This window comes from Protopterus annectens, chromosome 13.part0 (assembly GCF_019279795.1).
Source record: "Protopterus annectens isolate FY-2018-M chromosome 13.part0, PAN1.0, whole genome shotgun sequence".
NCBI lineage: Eukaryota > Metazoa > Chordata > Ceratodontiformes > Protopteridae > Protopterus > Protopterus annectens.
Genome location: NC_056747.1, coordinates 394,131,537 through 394,147,300, shown reverse-complemented (window position 1 = coordinate 394,147,300; position 15,764 = coordinate 394,131,537). Strand labels below are relative to the sequence as shown.

General features: G+C 37.3%; 1 protein-coding gene across 1 annotated transcript in view; it reads right to left on the bottom strand.

Moving 5' to 3' along the window:
- The window catches only part of GRIN3B (glutamate ionotropic receptor NMDA type subunit 3B), a 688,331-nt gene that overhangs the window by 165,491 nt on the left and 507,076 nt on the right, over positions 1 to 15,764 (bottom strand). The window contains exons 4-5 of the mRNA XM_044054013.1: positions 2,733 to 2,878; positions 770 to 885 (exon numbers count right to left, since the gene is read on the bottom strand). Of these exons, the coding sequence (XP_043909948.1) occupies positions 770 to 885; positions 2,733 to 2,878 (262 nt within the window). The remainder of the gene's footprint in view (positions 1 to 769; positions 886 to 2,732; positions 2,879 to 15,764) is intronic.

Here is a 15,764-nt window from a genome sequence, read left to right as displayed (position 1 = left end):
TACATTTTCTGTGGCTCACTTGTAAGGGCCTTTTGGCTTTGTAGGCATGGTTGGGGGATTGATTCTCACATAGGATACATAAATATTCTTGCCCAGCAGTTACCACAGTGGGTTAAGGCTGTGAGTTGTAGTTCCTGTTATACAGGGTTTAATTCCCTCAGCCCTCATTTACTTACTGTGACAGTGCTTGGTGCAACTGGAAATTTGGGCTAAGCTCCTCATTGGTCTCCTGGACTGTAAGCCTAGTAACTAGCGATGAACCTATGATTGTACGATTCTGTGGTACGTATTCTTCAAATGTATTTTGCATCTGTATCAGGTGCTTAGTCAGGAATTCTTGCTAGATTTTTTAAAAAAAAGTTTTAAACATACAGGTTTATAAGAAAAAAGTGGTAAAAGAAGGGACAGGTGTGTTTAAGGATTGCATACATACATATTGATAAGCTTTCTTATACAAAAGACAAAGGTTTTGGCAACAAATCTCCAACTCTGTAAGGCCTTAGGCACATGTAGCACTGAAAGTAATTCCTTGTCACATCATGACGCTGTGTTATCAGATGGAATTCCTTCCATGGAATTCAGTATTATTACTGACATCCCTGTTGCTACCTGTGTTCAGTCAATATTACAGCATCTACATTCCTGGGTTTCAATTAACTGAAAGAGTGAAAACTTCTGGGACTCAAAGATAAAAAATTTAGTATTCCATAAAAAAAAAAAAAAAAACATATAAGTACTGGAGAATACATGCTTTTCTGCATCCACTTACCTTCGATTGCAAAGGGCTTCCCCACAGTGAGTAGCTTGCAGTCCGCATCAATAGACACCTCATAATCTAAGAGTGCCTTATCCATGATAAATGCCTCCAGTTTGGGAGGATCTGTCCTGTGGAAATAAAGGTAGCTTTATAAGTGTGTCAGAGGTATCTCATGAGCTGTTTAAAACTCACAAAGCAGGCTTTCCAAATGTACATATAGAGCTTACATGCTACAGACGATGCATGCAGTCATCAGTGCTCTACAGTGTAGCATGTTACTGTCATTCACTGTAAAATGTCTTGTTACTTTTGTTCAAGATTCTGCCACATAAATTTGTGTGGTGTACATCGGTGTGTAATCCCGTACTGCTCACCTCTTTAACCTGATCTTATGAATACTGGAAAGTCTGTGTTTTTATGATACTGAACCATTACTTCTGCAAATGCATTTTGTGTTAATGGTGAAATCCAGGCCTCAGAAGCTCTTTCTAATGGCGTGTGGCTTCTACTCTGTAAATATCAATGAAATAGATTCAGTGATAAAATGATAGTGTTATCCCACATACCGACACAGTGGCTGGATGACCTCAGTAATTCAGTCTCAGGAATGAACTAATACATTTCATTTTTAGTAATGTCATGATAATGTTGTTTGGAACCAATGCTGATATTCCATGTTTTAGTCTAAATGTTAATATATTGTTGGTGCTTAGATGTTTAGAACCACTCTCGCCTGGGCTGTACCTGAAAGGAGTATTTGGGTCTAGGTGTTTAACCAATTAACAAATGAAAACATAAAATAAAAGTAAATAAAATAAACTCTGGTTAAAAGACCATCTGGGGAGGAAAGAATTAAGTATCCAGCCATAGCATTTCTTTTAATGGATAAGGAAATTTAGTAGCTGCATATGGATCCATGACTCTATCAGAGGCTAAATCACCCATGCAATGACACTTCTAACATTCTTAGAAGCAGGAAGAAGCATGTTTTTATGGAACATACAACCCTCTGCTTTCAGGAGTAAAACCTCAGGCTTGCAATAGTGAGGCTCCCCGAAGGAAGCTCATTCTGAGAGTGCTGTCTCCCCCAAGTGTCTACTGACCACTGTGGGTTAGTAAGCCAGGTCATTGGATGGGGGATAGTCAATAGTGATATTGGATAGGAATAACCCCTAGCAGCCAAGGCATTAGATAAGTAGCCAAGCTCTGAACAAAAAAGTACAGTAAATAAAACAAAATGATGATTTTGAATGGAGTTCATTGTGCAAGGGATCCTCTGCTGTCCTGCAGATACATGTATGTGGTAAGGTGAGTTAACATGACAGATGACAAAGTGTCTTGGAGAAACCATTCGAATAAATATTTCAGTCAACGTTTGAATACATATTTCAGTCATGAACAGAATAATAGTCCCAAATACCAGTGCCACTATATGATGGGGAATGATGGGGAATTCTCATTAAAGCATTGTTTTGGGGGGGGGTGGAGTGTAGCATGGAAAACACATTCTGGTGAGAACAGTTATCATCTGCCAAAGGCCTTGTCCTTGTAACATAGACCAGTGCTTTTTTGTTTGTATGTACATTATCTCCATAAAAAGAGAGAGAGAAGAAAAATAACACTTGGAAAAGAATAGCTCTTACAACAGCTAAAGACAGTGGGTTGTGAAAACAGATGCAGAAATAAAACAGAAAAAGTAAATGGTTAAAAAAATCAAAATTCTTTGGTCAGACAGTAACATTTTTCCATGGACACCTTTACCACAGACTTTTATTTTATTTTGCTGCATCACACTTATAGGCCTTTCATTTAACACAGACAACGTATTCTGCTTGTGATAATCATTTAATGTATATGTATGTTGACAAGCTCAAGGAGCTTGTAAATTTACTTTCATCTTTGCAACAGCTCATTTTATCCTACAAATTTCTTATCAATATACTGTTTTAGTAGCCTGTCCCTAAGTAATTCTTACGTTAATTTGGCCACCCCTTCTGGTGTTGTTGGAACATTGTATCGCCTCATGTACTCATGCATCTCAGGAAAACTCTTCTTGACGTAGTCTTCAGCACTGCTTTCCCGCACAGTTCCAAAGCGGAACCCTTGGGATGGATGGTGGAACTGCAAAGAAGGAAAGACGTACACAATTAGAGTTTGCTGTATGCCAGATACGTAGAGCAGGTTTTGTGTGCCTGAAACTATGACATCCCCGTCCCTACCCAAAAAGCCTAAACTAAAACATATCAGCCAGTAGCATGCTAACTGGCTCATTATTTTGTGATGAGCTTAGAAATGGAGATCATTTAAACAGGAATGAAAACTACCAAATACTCTTGCAAGAAAATGTTTTTTGTAGACTTTTGGTAATAATGTGTAATATATTTTTTAAACATAATTCTGTCCTGACCAGATTTTCCCTATTCTGTATAGAAACTATTTCAGGCCTTTCCTAGAAACAGGCCTTGGGCATAGGGGATCAACTCATTAATAAAAAGTAAAATAAAGAAATAAACAAATAAATATTAAAAGAGCTGGTCTTAGTTGAACTGGTGTTCTAGGTGATGGACTACATGGTACCCCCAACTGCCCACTCCATCCCCCCATGCACATTATCCATTTTCCCATGATACCCACCATCCCAGCCTACCCAGATCATCCAGATTACTTTTTCTTCTTTTTCCTCTCTGTGTTACTCTTCAGTTTTTTTCCTACATGCATTCTTTCATTCCTAACTAGGCAGGTCTACACTCTATGAAGGAAAAAACTGCATTAATGCTGGGGTCTGACAGCTGGTTGGCCTCTAGAAGCCATGGGGGTTCTACATACTATCAGTTGCATTTGGAGTTTTTTAACAACCTGTTAATCTAGTGATTGCCTGAACAAATCATGATTAAGGAAAGAAATTCAGTCTTACTCTTGTTCAATTTTGCTTTTTGCTACATCCTTTAAACACACACTGACTGGCCAAGACTACACTGTAATAACTGTGGAAAAAATGATGATCGAGTGGGAGTAAAGTGAAACAATAATAATCACGGTAATGTTTCCAAATCACTAGTCTTTGTACATTGCTCCTATGCAACCTGTATAATGACTGTTTATGCACACCTCTGAAATTTGTGAGAAAATTTAAAAAAATAATGACCACACTGTCTCTAGCCCAACACAAGGTATATTTACCAAAGTACATCTCTGAGGTATGGGAAGAAACATTAAAAAGCTAATAACATTGTCCACAGTCCTCACCCCTCACAATCATTAGTGACCTTCTGCGCATGCTTCTGATCAGGGATGGCTTTAGACTTGGTAAGGTTTGGAGCAGAAGTCACTAATAAGCCTGTGCCATGAAGCATCCAGAGGTTCTGAATGTCTGGATGTTCTGCAATGCATTTTATGTCTTATTTTTGCAAGATGACTTTTTAAACTGAACAAATGACAAGAGCATCAGTAAATGTCATCCAGACAAACTCCACCTCATCAAGTAGTTATAGCCATGCCTGTGTATAATTCAGATATATGATTGTGATAAGAAGATGACCATGTAATGTATTTCACTTTTGCTCCATGCAAACTAGCTGCCACACATCAAAGTATTTCAAGTTGCTTCACACAATTTATGTTAGTCCTGCAAAGACAGAATAATGATCAATCAAAAGCAGCCAATAGCAATCCCCCTACAAACAGCACCAGTAATTGTACGCAATGTGTCCACTTAAGTAATCCATCTTACTTCACACAAATGCAACTAACCTGCAAAGTCACACAGTTAATTTCAGCAGACATCTTCCACATCTTCCATGTTCCTTTGGTGTCAGCTGACTTCCATTTCTCTGGCCTTTCCTTAGTGAGTGGATTGCTAAGCTGCATACTACATGTGTGGCATAACATCATGCCATAGTGCACTTCCTGCAGGAAAGGGGTGATGAGAGAAATATGGCAATTTGCTGTCCTTTGCTGCTAGTGTACCTTGTGTACTGGCTGTAGATCTGGGTACTCCTGATACAGTCATACAACTTGCTAGTGCAATTCTTTCTCACGATGGTTGCTTAACATGACATAATGCATGTATTACAAGAACAGATTTACATATTACATGTAAAAGCTTACTTATGGACTTTATGTCTTCCTTAAGTGGGTAACTGGGCGCAAGCTAAGATTCTGCTTTGTCCCTATTACCTGTTTCTGTTAGACTACCTGGGTGGTCAGAGTATACTGCATGCACAGAATTATTGACTCCCATTACAGTAGGAGTGTTGGCTTGGTCCTTTCAACTCACTTACCTACGTTATCGTCCTGTTACTGTAGTCTGTATTGCTTGCAGATATAACTGAAATTAAACCTGGTATGCTAAATGCACTCCCTCCTTTCATTTTACGGTTTCCTTCCACTACTACACAGTGCTTCTCAACATAACATACTGTCATTAGAGTTCATGCTTCCATAAATGCACACACAGTTGAACTAGTGTGTGCAGCTACAGTCTTCATTATAGTGGTGATATTTTATTATTCCTGATGGTAGTCTTCCTTTTTCCATGGGGGTATATCTGGTGGTATTTGCAGCCTCTCAGATTCAGAAATTGTGTAGTTATGATATGTGGTTTACGTCTGAGGTTTTGAATGTGACAATTATATTTGAAAATGAAAATACCTCAACAAGTTGTTTGAAAGCCATGAATGCCTAGGACCATGTAATCAAACATTCGGACTTGCCGTTACCCATTCTGGAATCATGATTGAACTTACTCCTGTGTTCATGCAGGTCAGAAGATTTGATGTTATACATGCTTTGCCTTTCTGGTCCTCGGCATTCCCATTTTTTTGAATGTCTCATCACAGTATTCCCATTTCTGAATGTGGCATGTTCAAAACCATAACAGGTTTCTGTTTGACAGCTCTCTGCTCTGATATTGCTGTTGGACTATGGTGTCAGTGGAGCAGCAATTAGGATTACCTTTTATTTCCAGCTTATATAAAGACTGGTTAATATGTATTTTGGGAATGATCTATGTAACAAAATGTAATAATGCATATTGCTCTCTTTAATGCCATGCTGTTCGTTTAAGAGTTATTCTTGCCCAATCTAAGGCAATGATGTCTGCTGTAAAAGTATTCTGTTGTTATTCTACATTCTACTTTTATATGCAGTTATTTCTTTCACTGGTAGCTTATTACTTTTCTAGAGGGCTAAACTTCTCTCTGCATTTTTCTTAATATGAAACTGTATCTTAGTTACATGATCACATTACAGGATTCATAACAAATTGGATATTATATGCTGCACAATGCTGCTCTGCATGCAGCTTGACTGCCTATTTTTGTAAATTGTTTATGATAGCACTCAAAGGGTGCTTTTCATTTCTTTCTGTTTTTCATTGTTTGAGAATCCATGTAAAGCACCCCTCTTAGCCGCCCTCAATAAGCGAGGACACAAAAAGTCCAACATGCTGACAGTTGGAACCCCCCTCCCTCCTGCTCACTGAACCTTGCCTCAATAGCTTTTGTATTGGATATGCATTCTTAAGCATGGACTGTTGGGCATTAATTGTGTTGCTACAGGGTTTGTGCACTCCCTGTTGTGTATTACAGATCCGTGGTAGTGCATTGTGCAGTGTGGTAGTGGCTGCCACATTAGCCTGTTGTGTGTCCTAGTTTAGGGATTCTTCTTTTAGTGTCTGGCAGCTTCCTTTGCTCTGACCTTCCTTTGTGTGTGGACCACTGCTCTGTGCACTACCTGTACACCATTACAGCATCCCTTTGTGTTCTTCCTGCAGTGCCACTGAGCAGTTTTCACAAGACAAAGGTTACTTTGCACATTGTTGGTGTCCTTTGTTTCTAGTGCTCCTAGTGTGCTGACTGTGCTGTGTGTTTTTGGTACAACAATACAACTTGCCCGTGTAATCCTCTTGCGACCACTGTTTTATGTTAACTTAGAACAGATTTACATAGTACAAATAAAAGTTTACATGTGTGTTTTATGGCTTCCTTTTCTAGGTATCCTGGCATAAACCAAGATTCTACTTTGTTCTCTCTTAAATGTTTCTCTCTTGAGCTGCCTGAGTGGTCTCAGCACCATAGATGATCAGACTGATTGACTCCAGCTAGAATGGGAAGTATGGCCCACTTTGTTCCTTTTCTGCCCCATTCCCCAAATGCTGTGCCCTTCACTAGTTTTATACACTGTTATCCCTGTCCACAATTCAGCAATACAGACTACCCTTTAAAGCCTCACATTACAGCAAATACATAGAGAAACATTTTAATATATACAAATTATCTACATTACACCTCCATAGTTAAAATACTACACTTCCATTATTTTTAAGAAGCTACAGATTTTAGCACAATAAACTAAAACATAAAATATAAGATGTACATATTAGTATCTTCTAGTTGTACGTTAATATCTCTATGAGTCTGCATCCCTTACCATAAATACCATGTGCTACAAAAACAGAAGTTTGTTTACCCCTATGCTTCTCAGCACAACTGTTCTTATTCCTGATACACAAAGTAAAATCCACTTGTCTCCTTACTTGCCAAAATGATAACCCTGTACAAAACCTATAGCCAGAGGAAAGTATGCATTATCATCATTGCCTCACACTGCAACAACTGTAAACAGTAAGGATGGCAAAATGGGAAACAGAAAAGAAAAAAGGAACAACAAACAGTGGAAACAATGGTGGATGTAGTCTGAAGAGACAGTAGACTGTAATGCTATATAATGCTAGAAATCTAAAAAAAAAATATGGAATACCTGCATGCAATATTAGCAGAGGGCAATAGCAGGTATTAGTGAGACACAGGCAATGAGAACAGACAGTGGGATTGACACATTGTAAGGGTGGATAGTCTAAGGAAACAGCATGTACACCTAGTGCTGTTGTGACCATCTCTGTAATGAGTAGGGACAGAGCCTTGCATATTATACCTGTGTTTCATTACTAGCTCAGTTGCTGAAGGATCCAGCCAGGGAGGGATGGGGGTGAGTGACTGAGGTCAAGTCACCTAAATTTGTGAGGGAGCTGCTGAATTCCAGCCACAATAGCACAAGCTACTGCACTCCAACAAAGTGATACGACGGTCCAAACCTGGCCATCACACACGTTTGCCACCTAAGAATCTTGCATTTGTAAAAACATCAATTCACAGCAATTTGGCATAGCTGCTGGCTGACAATGGGAGAACAAAACTGAACAGAGAAACTAGACTTGAGTCTGGCAGATGCAAAGATTGTCAGTTCCCAGGTTGTACAACTGGATTTGTCAGACTTTCTCAGACTGCAAATTCTATGTTTGCTAATAGAATCTAAAATAGAATAACAAGAAAGCTTGGATTTTCAGCTGCTGATGGTAAGAAATCATGCCTGATACTTGGGATTAAATGGACAATTTTTGCACTTTGTTAAAGAACAAATAGATGGAGGTCCTGTGGGATAAATTCTGTGTAGAGTTAATGAATGATGATTTGAACTTAACAGAAGACAGTGACAATAAAATGTCTTATAATATTATGCACATGATACTAACATCTTTATTGTTGTAGTACAGAACAGAGTATAGCTGAAGTAGTGTACTAACCAAACAAACTCAATTAATTGCTAACATGCTCTGCACAATATTTTACTAATAAAGCATTTAAAGCTCATTAAATATGTGGTCATGATCTGAATATTCTGGAGAAAGATATACATTTTATTAGACTAGTTATGCTGTTTCATCCAAACAGTATCAGGACTTCATTGGAACTGGAGTACCATGAATATCAGCATTTTGTTAAATAAGCCAAAAGCAATGTGACAAAGAACATGACTTTTCAAAACATGCATAATGAACCTTCAATATAATAATCATTTATGTAAATAAATAAATATATTTTGTGTTAAATAATGTTAAAAACTTCTAAAATACTATAATAAACACTATTAAAGAGAGTCAGCGTTAATCTTTAAAATACCACTAATTGTTTTATGGTCATTAAGGGGGTTTACCAGCCTGCAATCTAAACTGCAAGGCTAATTCTCCAGCTTCCCACATGACTCTCCAATGATTCCTGGGGACACTTCCTAAAACTGTAAACAAAAAATAATGTTCCAAATATTGTTCCATGTGCTTAGAAAAAGCATTATTAGAATATTAATTCCTTATATCATATAATTGTTCACACAATCTTTCCCTAAAAGGCCTTTCCATTTTTCGTACAAAGAAAGCAGTGCATTTTTGGCATATGCCAATATAAATAACTGATTAGTAAAAGCAATTATAATATCATGGTAAACAATTATCACATCCCAAAATATTAACAGTTACATTCCTTGAGAAAATGACACTGAGAACATCTTCCACATTTATATGTGCCAACCCATCTACCACCTTCCTTTTCAAGTTTTTCTTCACATGTTTTTAATTATATCCTTTCTTATACACAAAAGGATGGTTTGTAACCAAACAGTTTTGAAATTTCACCTTCTTATGTCAAAATTATGCAATTGCTTACTATCACTTTCCTAATATTTGCACTATCAATGCTATGTATCATTACTAAAGTTCTTTAAAAACTAATATTCTTTGTCATTGCCATTAGGGCCACTAAATCTAAATCCTTGTCCTACACCCAGAAGCGTCAGTATCAAATACCTTCTGCTCTCTTTCTAAATACCTCTTACTTGATATTCAATAATAAACTCTTCGGATAACCTCTCCTATTTAACACGCCATTTAGTTTCTCTATTTCCATTCTTAAACCGGTTTTATCAGATACCATCTTTACTATTTGGAACATTTGCCTCTTAACTGATGCATTTTTCTGTGACATAGGATGACAACTGCTAAAATGCAGAAATGAGTTAGAAAAAGTGGGTTTTTGAAAAATGGATGAACAAAATTGATTATTGACTAGCTCTTTAGTAATTTATTTTTTTAAAACAAAAAAAATCTTTACTGAGTTATCACTTATGACATAGGCACTTGATATATATATATATATATATATATATATATATATATATATATATATATATATATATATATATCAACGAAAACAAACCATACTGACATATTTTAGTTGCAAATATTATACATCACATATAATCTTCTACACAGTTACTGTCACTTGAACATTACATAGTTCATTCACTTCCTGCCTTCCCTAAAATCTCATTCCTCCTCCAAAATATTATTCTGCATGTATTGTTCCCATAACTTCCATTTTTTCTATGTAATTTGCCCCTACCCTTTTCTAAAGATCTTACTTCCAGTTCTTTTATTTGTGTTACTATATTCACTACTTCTATACAGTTGATTTAGACTTTGATTTCCATTATCTAGCAAACACAAATCCAACAGACGAGGCCAGGAACACCAGCTGCATGACCCAACTTTTATTTACCACAAAGTAAGCGCTTTTGTTTGGTACCTGTGACCAAACTTCGTCAGACAGTTAAAAAAAGTAACCCCCTTACTTATACACATAGGTATTAAACCCAGTAAATTAATCAACCAATGATTAGCATAAATGGTAAATGAAATAATTACATATTTAAGCATTGACAATGAAATACCAAAAAGCAGCACCCAATCTCTTAACAAAAGTTTGAACCATAAGGAATTAAATATATTGTTATTTCAAAGTTAAAAACAACCACAAAGGTTTATTGTAAAGCAAATTAATTATTTTAAACCAAATAAATATTGTTTAAAAATAAAACAGAAACAATGCTCGTACTTAACACAAAGAAAAATTAATTGAGAATCTGATCAGATGCTTCTTTGTCATACCTAGTCTTACCTAATTACTTTAAATTGCTATTAAGTACAATAAGGAGGTATACACAAAAGGGAAGTTAGCTTTGTATATTACCTGGTCACCTGTCAAATACTTTTAATTTTAGTTTACTAGAATTTCCATTTTCTAGTAGTTACTTCTTTAGCAGCCACCAGAGTTAAACTCAGCAAGGTCATAATATGTCTAGGAGATTCAGATCCTGTATCCCATCTCAAAAAATATTTTTCGTAGTTATACCAATTTTCTCAACCAGTATTCTGACAGTAGTCTGCAGAAAATTTTTAAATTTTGCCAATTCATTACAGTCCTAAAAATATGTTCCCACTTACCTCTTTTTCCCCATTACACCTCCAACATTTGCAATCAACCTGAGCAAAAATTCTTTGGAGTCTGCTTGGAGTACAAAAATACCTATGCAAATACTTCTAAGCAAAAATCCTAAATCTTCTAGACTTTGTTGCATATTTAGGAACCATACATATATCCTCCTATTGTTTCTTTGTGAATTGTTTATCCAGTCTGTCTTCCCAATCTTTTCATAACCTCCTCTGATTGATTCCTTTAGTTATTGTGCAATATTTTACATGCCCTACTAATTATCCATTTTTAGGTTAGGTGATCACTAGGCTAACAACCACAAGAGCCCTTTTAAGCCTAGCCATGCTTAAACAGCAGCTTCTGTTCTAGATTTTACTAAAACTCTACCAGTGCTAGTCTTTCACTTAGGATCCCTCTAGCTCTCAACTGTCCAGTCAGAATGTCCAGATTTTTGCCTCATATTTTTGACCTGTTTCTCATAAAATTTGTGGTTTTCTGGCAAATCATTGAGGACTGAAGTCACGAAATACTGACATATATTTAAGTTTCAGACTTCATATCCTTCAGAAAATGCAAACTAACACAAATCCTATTATTCTAGTAACTTTCTACGTTTATAAGAGCAATATTTAAAATGTGCCCCTATTTTTGGACCTTTGTCTCCCCACTGTTTTAGGCTTTGTCCAGATTTCTTGCGCTAAGAAGTTGAGAGGTATATTCCTTTCTCTTTGTCTATACTCTGGTATCAAACCTTGACAGGGAAAGCAGTCTCTAGCAGGTTTTTTTTAGCAATTTCTTTATTAAAAAAAAAAAAACTTGCAGAAATGCAGGAACAATAAACTAATAACCAAAAGAAATCATAAAAGGCAAACCAGTAAACTGGAACTCCATAGTATCCATATCGAAAATAGTGCACACATTTAGAGTTGTCGAAAATGGTGGACAGAAAACATCAAATCCAGACTTGAAACAAACTTATTTTTGTATTTAAAAAATCTGATGACACTCATTGAAAATAATAATAATTACACACATTTTTCAATTTTGTATCCACAAATTTAGCTAGAGTTAGAGTTTTTGAACCACCCACATCAACAACAGGTCTAAGGGAGCTAAGGATCTAATTGTTTTACCTCCCACCTACCTGTTGTAGTTGTGTTCTTAATCCCAGTGCATCTGTTGTTGCCTGCACCTTATGATAATTTGACAACATAATTCCCTCCCTCTCCCCATTTGTTGGCTGTTGAATATAAGCATATAAGTATAGTTTTGCAATCTGGTTAAACTACTCTCCAAACTAAAAGTCATTTAATAAAATTGCTTAATATTAAGAGAACTGATACTCCTTACACTGATTTTAGTATCAAATATGTGAGTTTTTGTTTTTACTATAATCAGTTTACTGGTCTTTGCTGGTGACAGAAGAAGGTTTCCAGGCAAGTTGTTTTGAATTGATATTTAAATACTATGTAGCAAGTTCACCCAAACATTATAGTTACCCCTGCCCCAGAGTCATTCATGTCAGTATCATGAACCAGCACTTCCCCACAAATTCTCTAGCCAGCCTGAATGAGATGGGTATCTTGAGACCATGTAAGAATTGTCTCATGCTGTGTGACAGTCATCCATTACACAGTAAGTGAGAGATATACATATATAATATCCTTGGGGCAAAAATCTCACACACAGTAAACTCAGATACCAAAATCATCAGCAGTACACCACAAATCACACTTCTCCAAGGCCATCACAATATGCAAAATGCATCATATACTGAAGTTCTAAATATTAACTTGCCTAAACCTCAAAGACCTCCAAAACACAACACAGGCACAAAGCACAATCAGCACATTAAGCCTACTTCCTCACATAGCACAAGGAGTCCCAAAGTAACAGATGCTGAGGCCATAAGGCAGGCATTAACCCATCCAAACATTCTTGTTATAAGGGATTGCATTGTAAGACATACAGATGTGCCTGTTACCATGCTGAGCAAGGAAATAGTGATAGTTAGTTGCTTGTCTGGGGCCAGGATCTGTCACTTCACACATTCACTCAAGTTCTTGAACAACAAGTACAACTCTGTCATAGTTCATGCTGATGTCCATGACTTGAGGTATGCCTCCATGGATTATATGAAGAGAGACATGATGAAGCTATAAACTATGTGTCTAAGGCAGGTATGAGCTTAGCACTGAGAAGCCTTCTACCTTCTCCAAGGATGATGCCGTGATAATGAGCAAAAAATAATTCACTTCAATAATTGGCTTAGATTTTGCTGTCATTCAAAGGGGGTCTAATACTTGTAAGCCTAAGAGGATATGGTCAGCAGACCATGTTGCTTCACCAGGTATGGCTGGCATCTGTCCCCCCTAGGGTTACAATTATTGGCAAAGACATTGTCCACCCCCATAGAGACATTTTTAGGCAATGCCATAAACCTGCCAACATAATGAAACAAGCAAAGGAAAACATAAAGGTACTACTGATCTTTGCTAAGAGCCTGAAGAAGAAACTCCACTTTCTACAAGCCCGTCTCACCCTGGAAGACATTGATATCTGTACAGTGACTGAGACATGATTTAAAATAGCAGAGTGCAAGCCGGCTGTGCAGGGCTATAATTCCTTCCACATGTTTAAACCAGCTACTGCACAGGAAGGGAAAAAGGTGGAAAGGTGGAGGCGTATCAATCTACATCCAGAAGAGACTCACATTAAAGCTGGTAAAGTAACATGATGCACTACAGCTTCTTCATGTCCAAGTAACCCTCAAAGGTCCCGTATTATATATTAGCTAGATACAGAACTCCCTCTATGACAAAAGAAAGCCACAATGCTTATCTACAGGAACTAGAATCACTCAGTATTAAACCCAATAGCAATTTCCTAGGTGATCTAAACTATCCAACTATAGACTGGGAAACTTACACCACCACTAGTGCACAAGCACAGAAATCAATACAAATGCCGTAGAACAATTAGTGAGAGTACCCACTAGTGGGAATAACATCTTGGATCTTTTCCTTACTTATATTAGGGCATATTGCACAATTCCTCGCTTATCTTCATCACTTGTTAAGTGTGACCATAAAGAAGTCTCCTTCAAAATGAAAATGAAACCAGAGATGCCTTCCACTCAAGGTACCATTAGAACTTTTTTTAAGACAAACTACCTACTCCTACATTATACATTGGCAAGCTTCAAATCCCCACCAAACCCAGTTAATGCCACTGAATACACAGAAATGTACACCACCATATCGTACCAGCATGTAAACAGATGCATAGATTCAGCTATACCCCATAGGAACAAGTGCAGGGCAAACCCCAGAAACAAACCCACATCATGGAACCATAATATCAATAAGCTTTATAACAGAAGGAAAAGAATTTGAACAAAAAGAAAGAAGAGTCATTCCCAGAATGCTAGAGCGCTTATTATTGAAATAAACAAGTGCTCTAATGGAGCTTAATACAAATCCACCAAAGCCAAGTTTGAGTATAAAATAGCTAGCTAAGCCAAAGGCAATCACAAGGCATTTTTTTTGTTATGTTTGTATTCTCAAAAGCACAATGTAGCAATGCACTGAGCTGATTGTGAGCAATGTTACCTACACTAAGGCCAAAGATATAGTAAACCTACTGGCTGATAAATTTAACTCTAACTTAACCCCCTCTCCCCTCCATCTGTCCCTCAAGATATACCTGACACTGGTTCGCCTCCAGCCATTACACAAGATCAAGTTCCAAAAATGCTGTCAGATGCTAACTATACTGCATAGAAGGGTCCTGACAATATCACTGGATGCATCTGAAATAGCACAAAGCATGATTTAGCCACACCCCTAACAACACCGTTCAATTTTAGCTTCCATACAGGTTTTGAACCAAGCAAATGAAGAACAGCTACAGTCATTCCCCTGCATAAGGGAGGACCCTCTTTAGAACCAGGAAGTTATAGACCCATAATTCTGACCAGTCTCATATCCAAAGCCATGGAAAGATTTATCATGGAATTAATTAGTCAGGACACGGGGAACCTCCAAACAGTGGACCCATCTCACCTTGGATTCATAAAGGGTGGGTTATACTTACTCAGCCTTGTGGCTTTTTTGAAAAGGACATAGATAATCAAAATAGAGATTAGTCACCAGTGGAGTCCTCCAGGTTACTGTACTGGGACCTCCCCTGTTTGGCATCTACGTTTCTGAAGAAAAGCCAATACCAAAGGGCTCTGTCTGACTAAGTTTGCAGATGATTGCAAGCTAGGAACAGTCACTGAATCCCCAAATGACTTGGCTATTCTGCAGGAAGGTTTGTCTCAAAATCATTGACTGAAACTAAATGCCAAAATATGCATTACTGTATCTTTTAGGAAGTTATCTACCATAGAAAACTACCACATTGGCAGTACAACCTTAAGAGTTGACCCAGTTATTTAGGGTTTGGGAACGTATGTGGACAGTGACCTAACTTTTGACCAACATGTGTCTATTGTAAGAAAGTCCTTGCATATTGCACAGCTTATAAACAAAGAGATTGTGTCTATTTCTAGGTATGCCATTGTCAACCTTTACTCAGCCCTCATTAGGGCAGTAATTGAATATAATATCTTCTTTGGCATGCATCTTTCCAGACAAATGCAACAACTGGAAAACCCACAGAGATACCTTACTAGAAGGATACAAGGCCTAAACAACATGTCCTACATGTATTGATTCAAAGTCCTGTCACTATAGTCACTATACTACAGACTACTAAGAGATGATGTGTGCCTGGCATACAAAACATCCTCCAACCCATTACTGATGTATTTACTGCACATCAGTAAGTCAAATGGCATCAAAAACACTTGGTCTAAGGACCTAAACCTGTTCTGCAACATTAACAGAATGGTTTGGAGG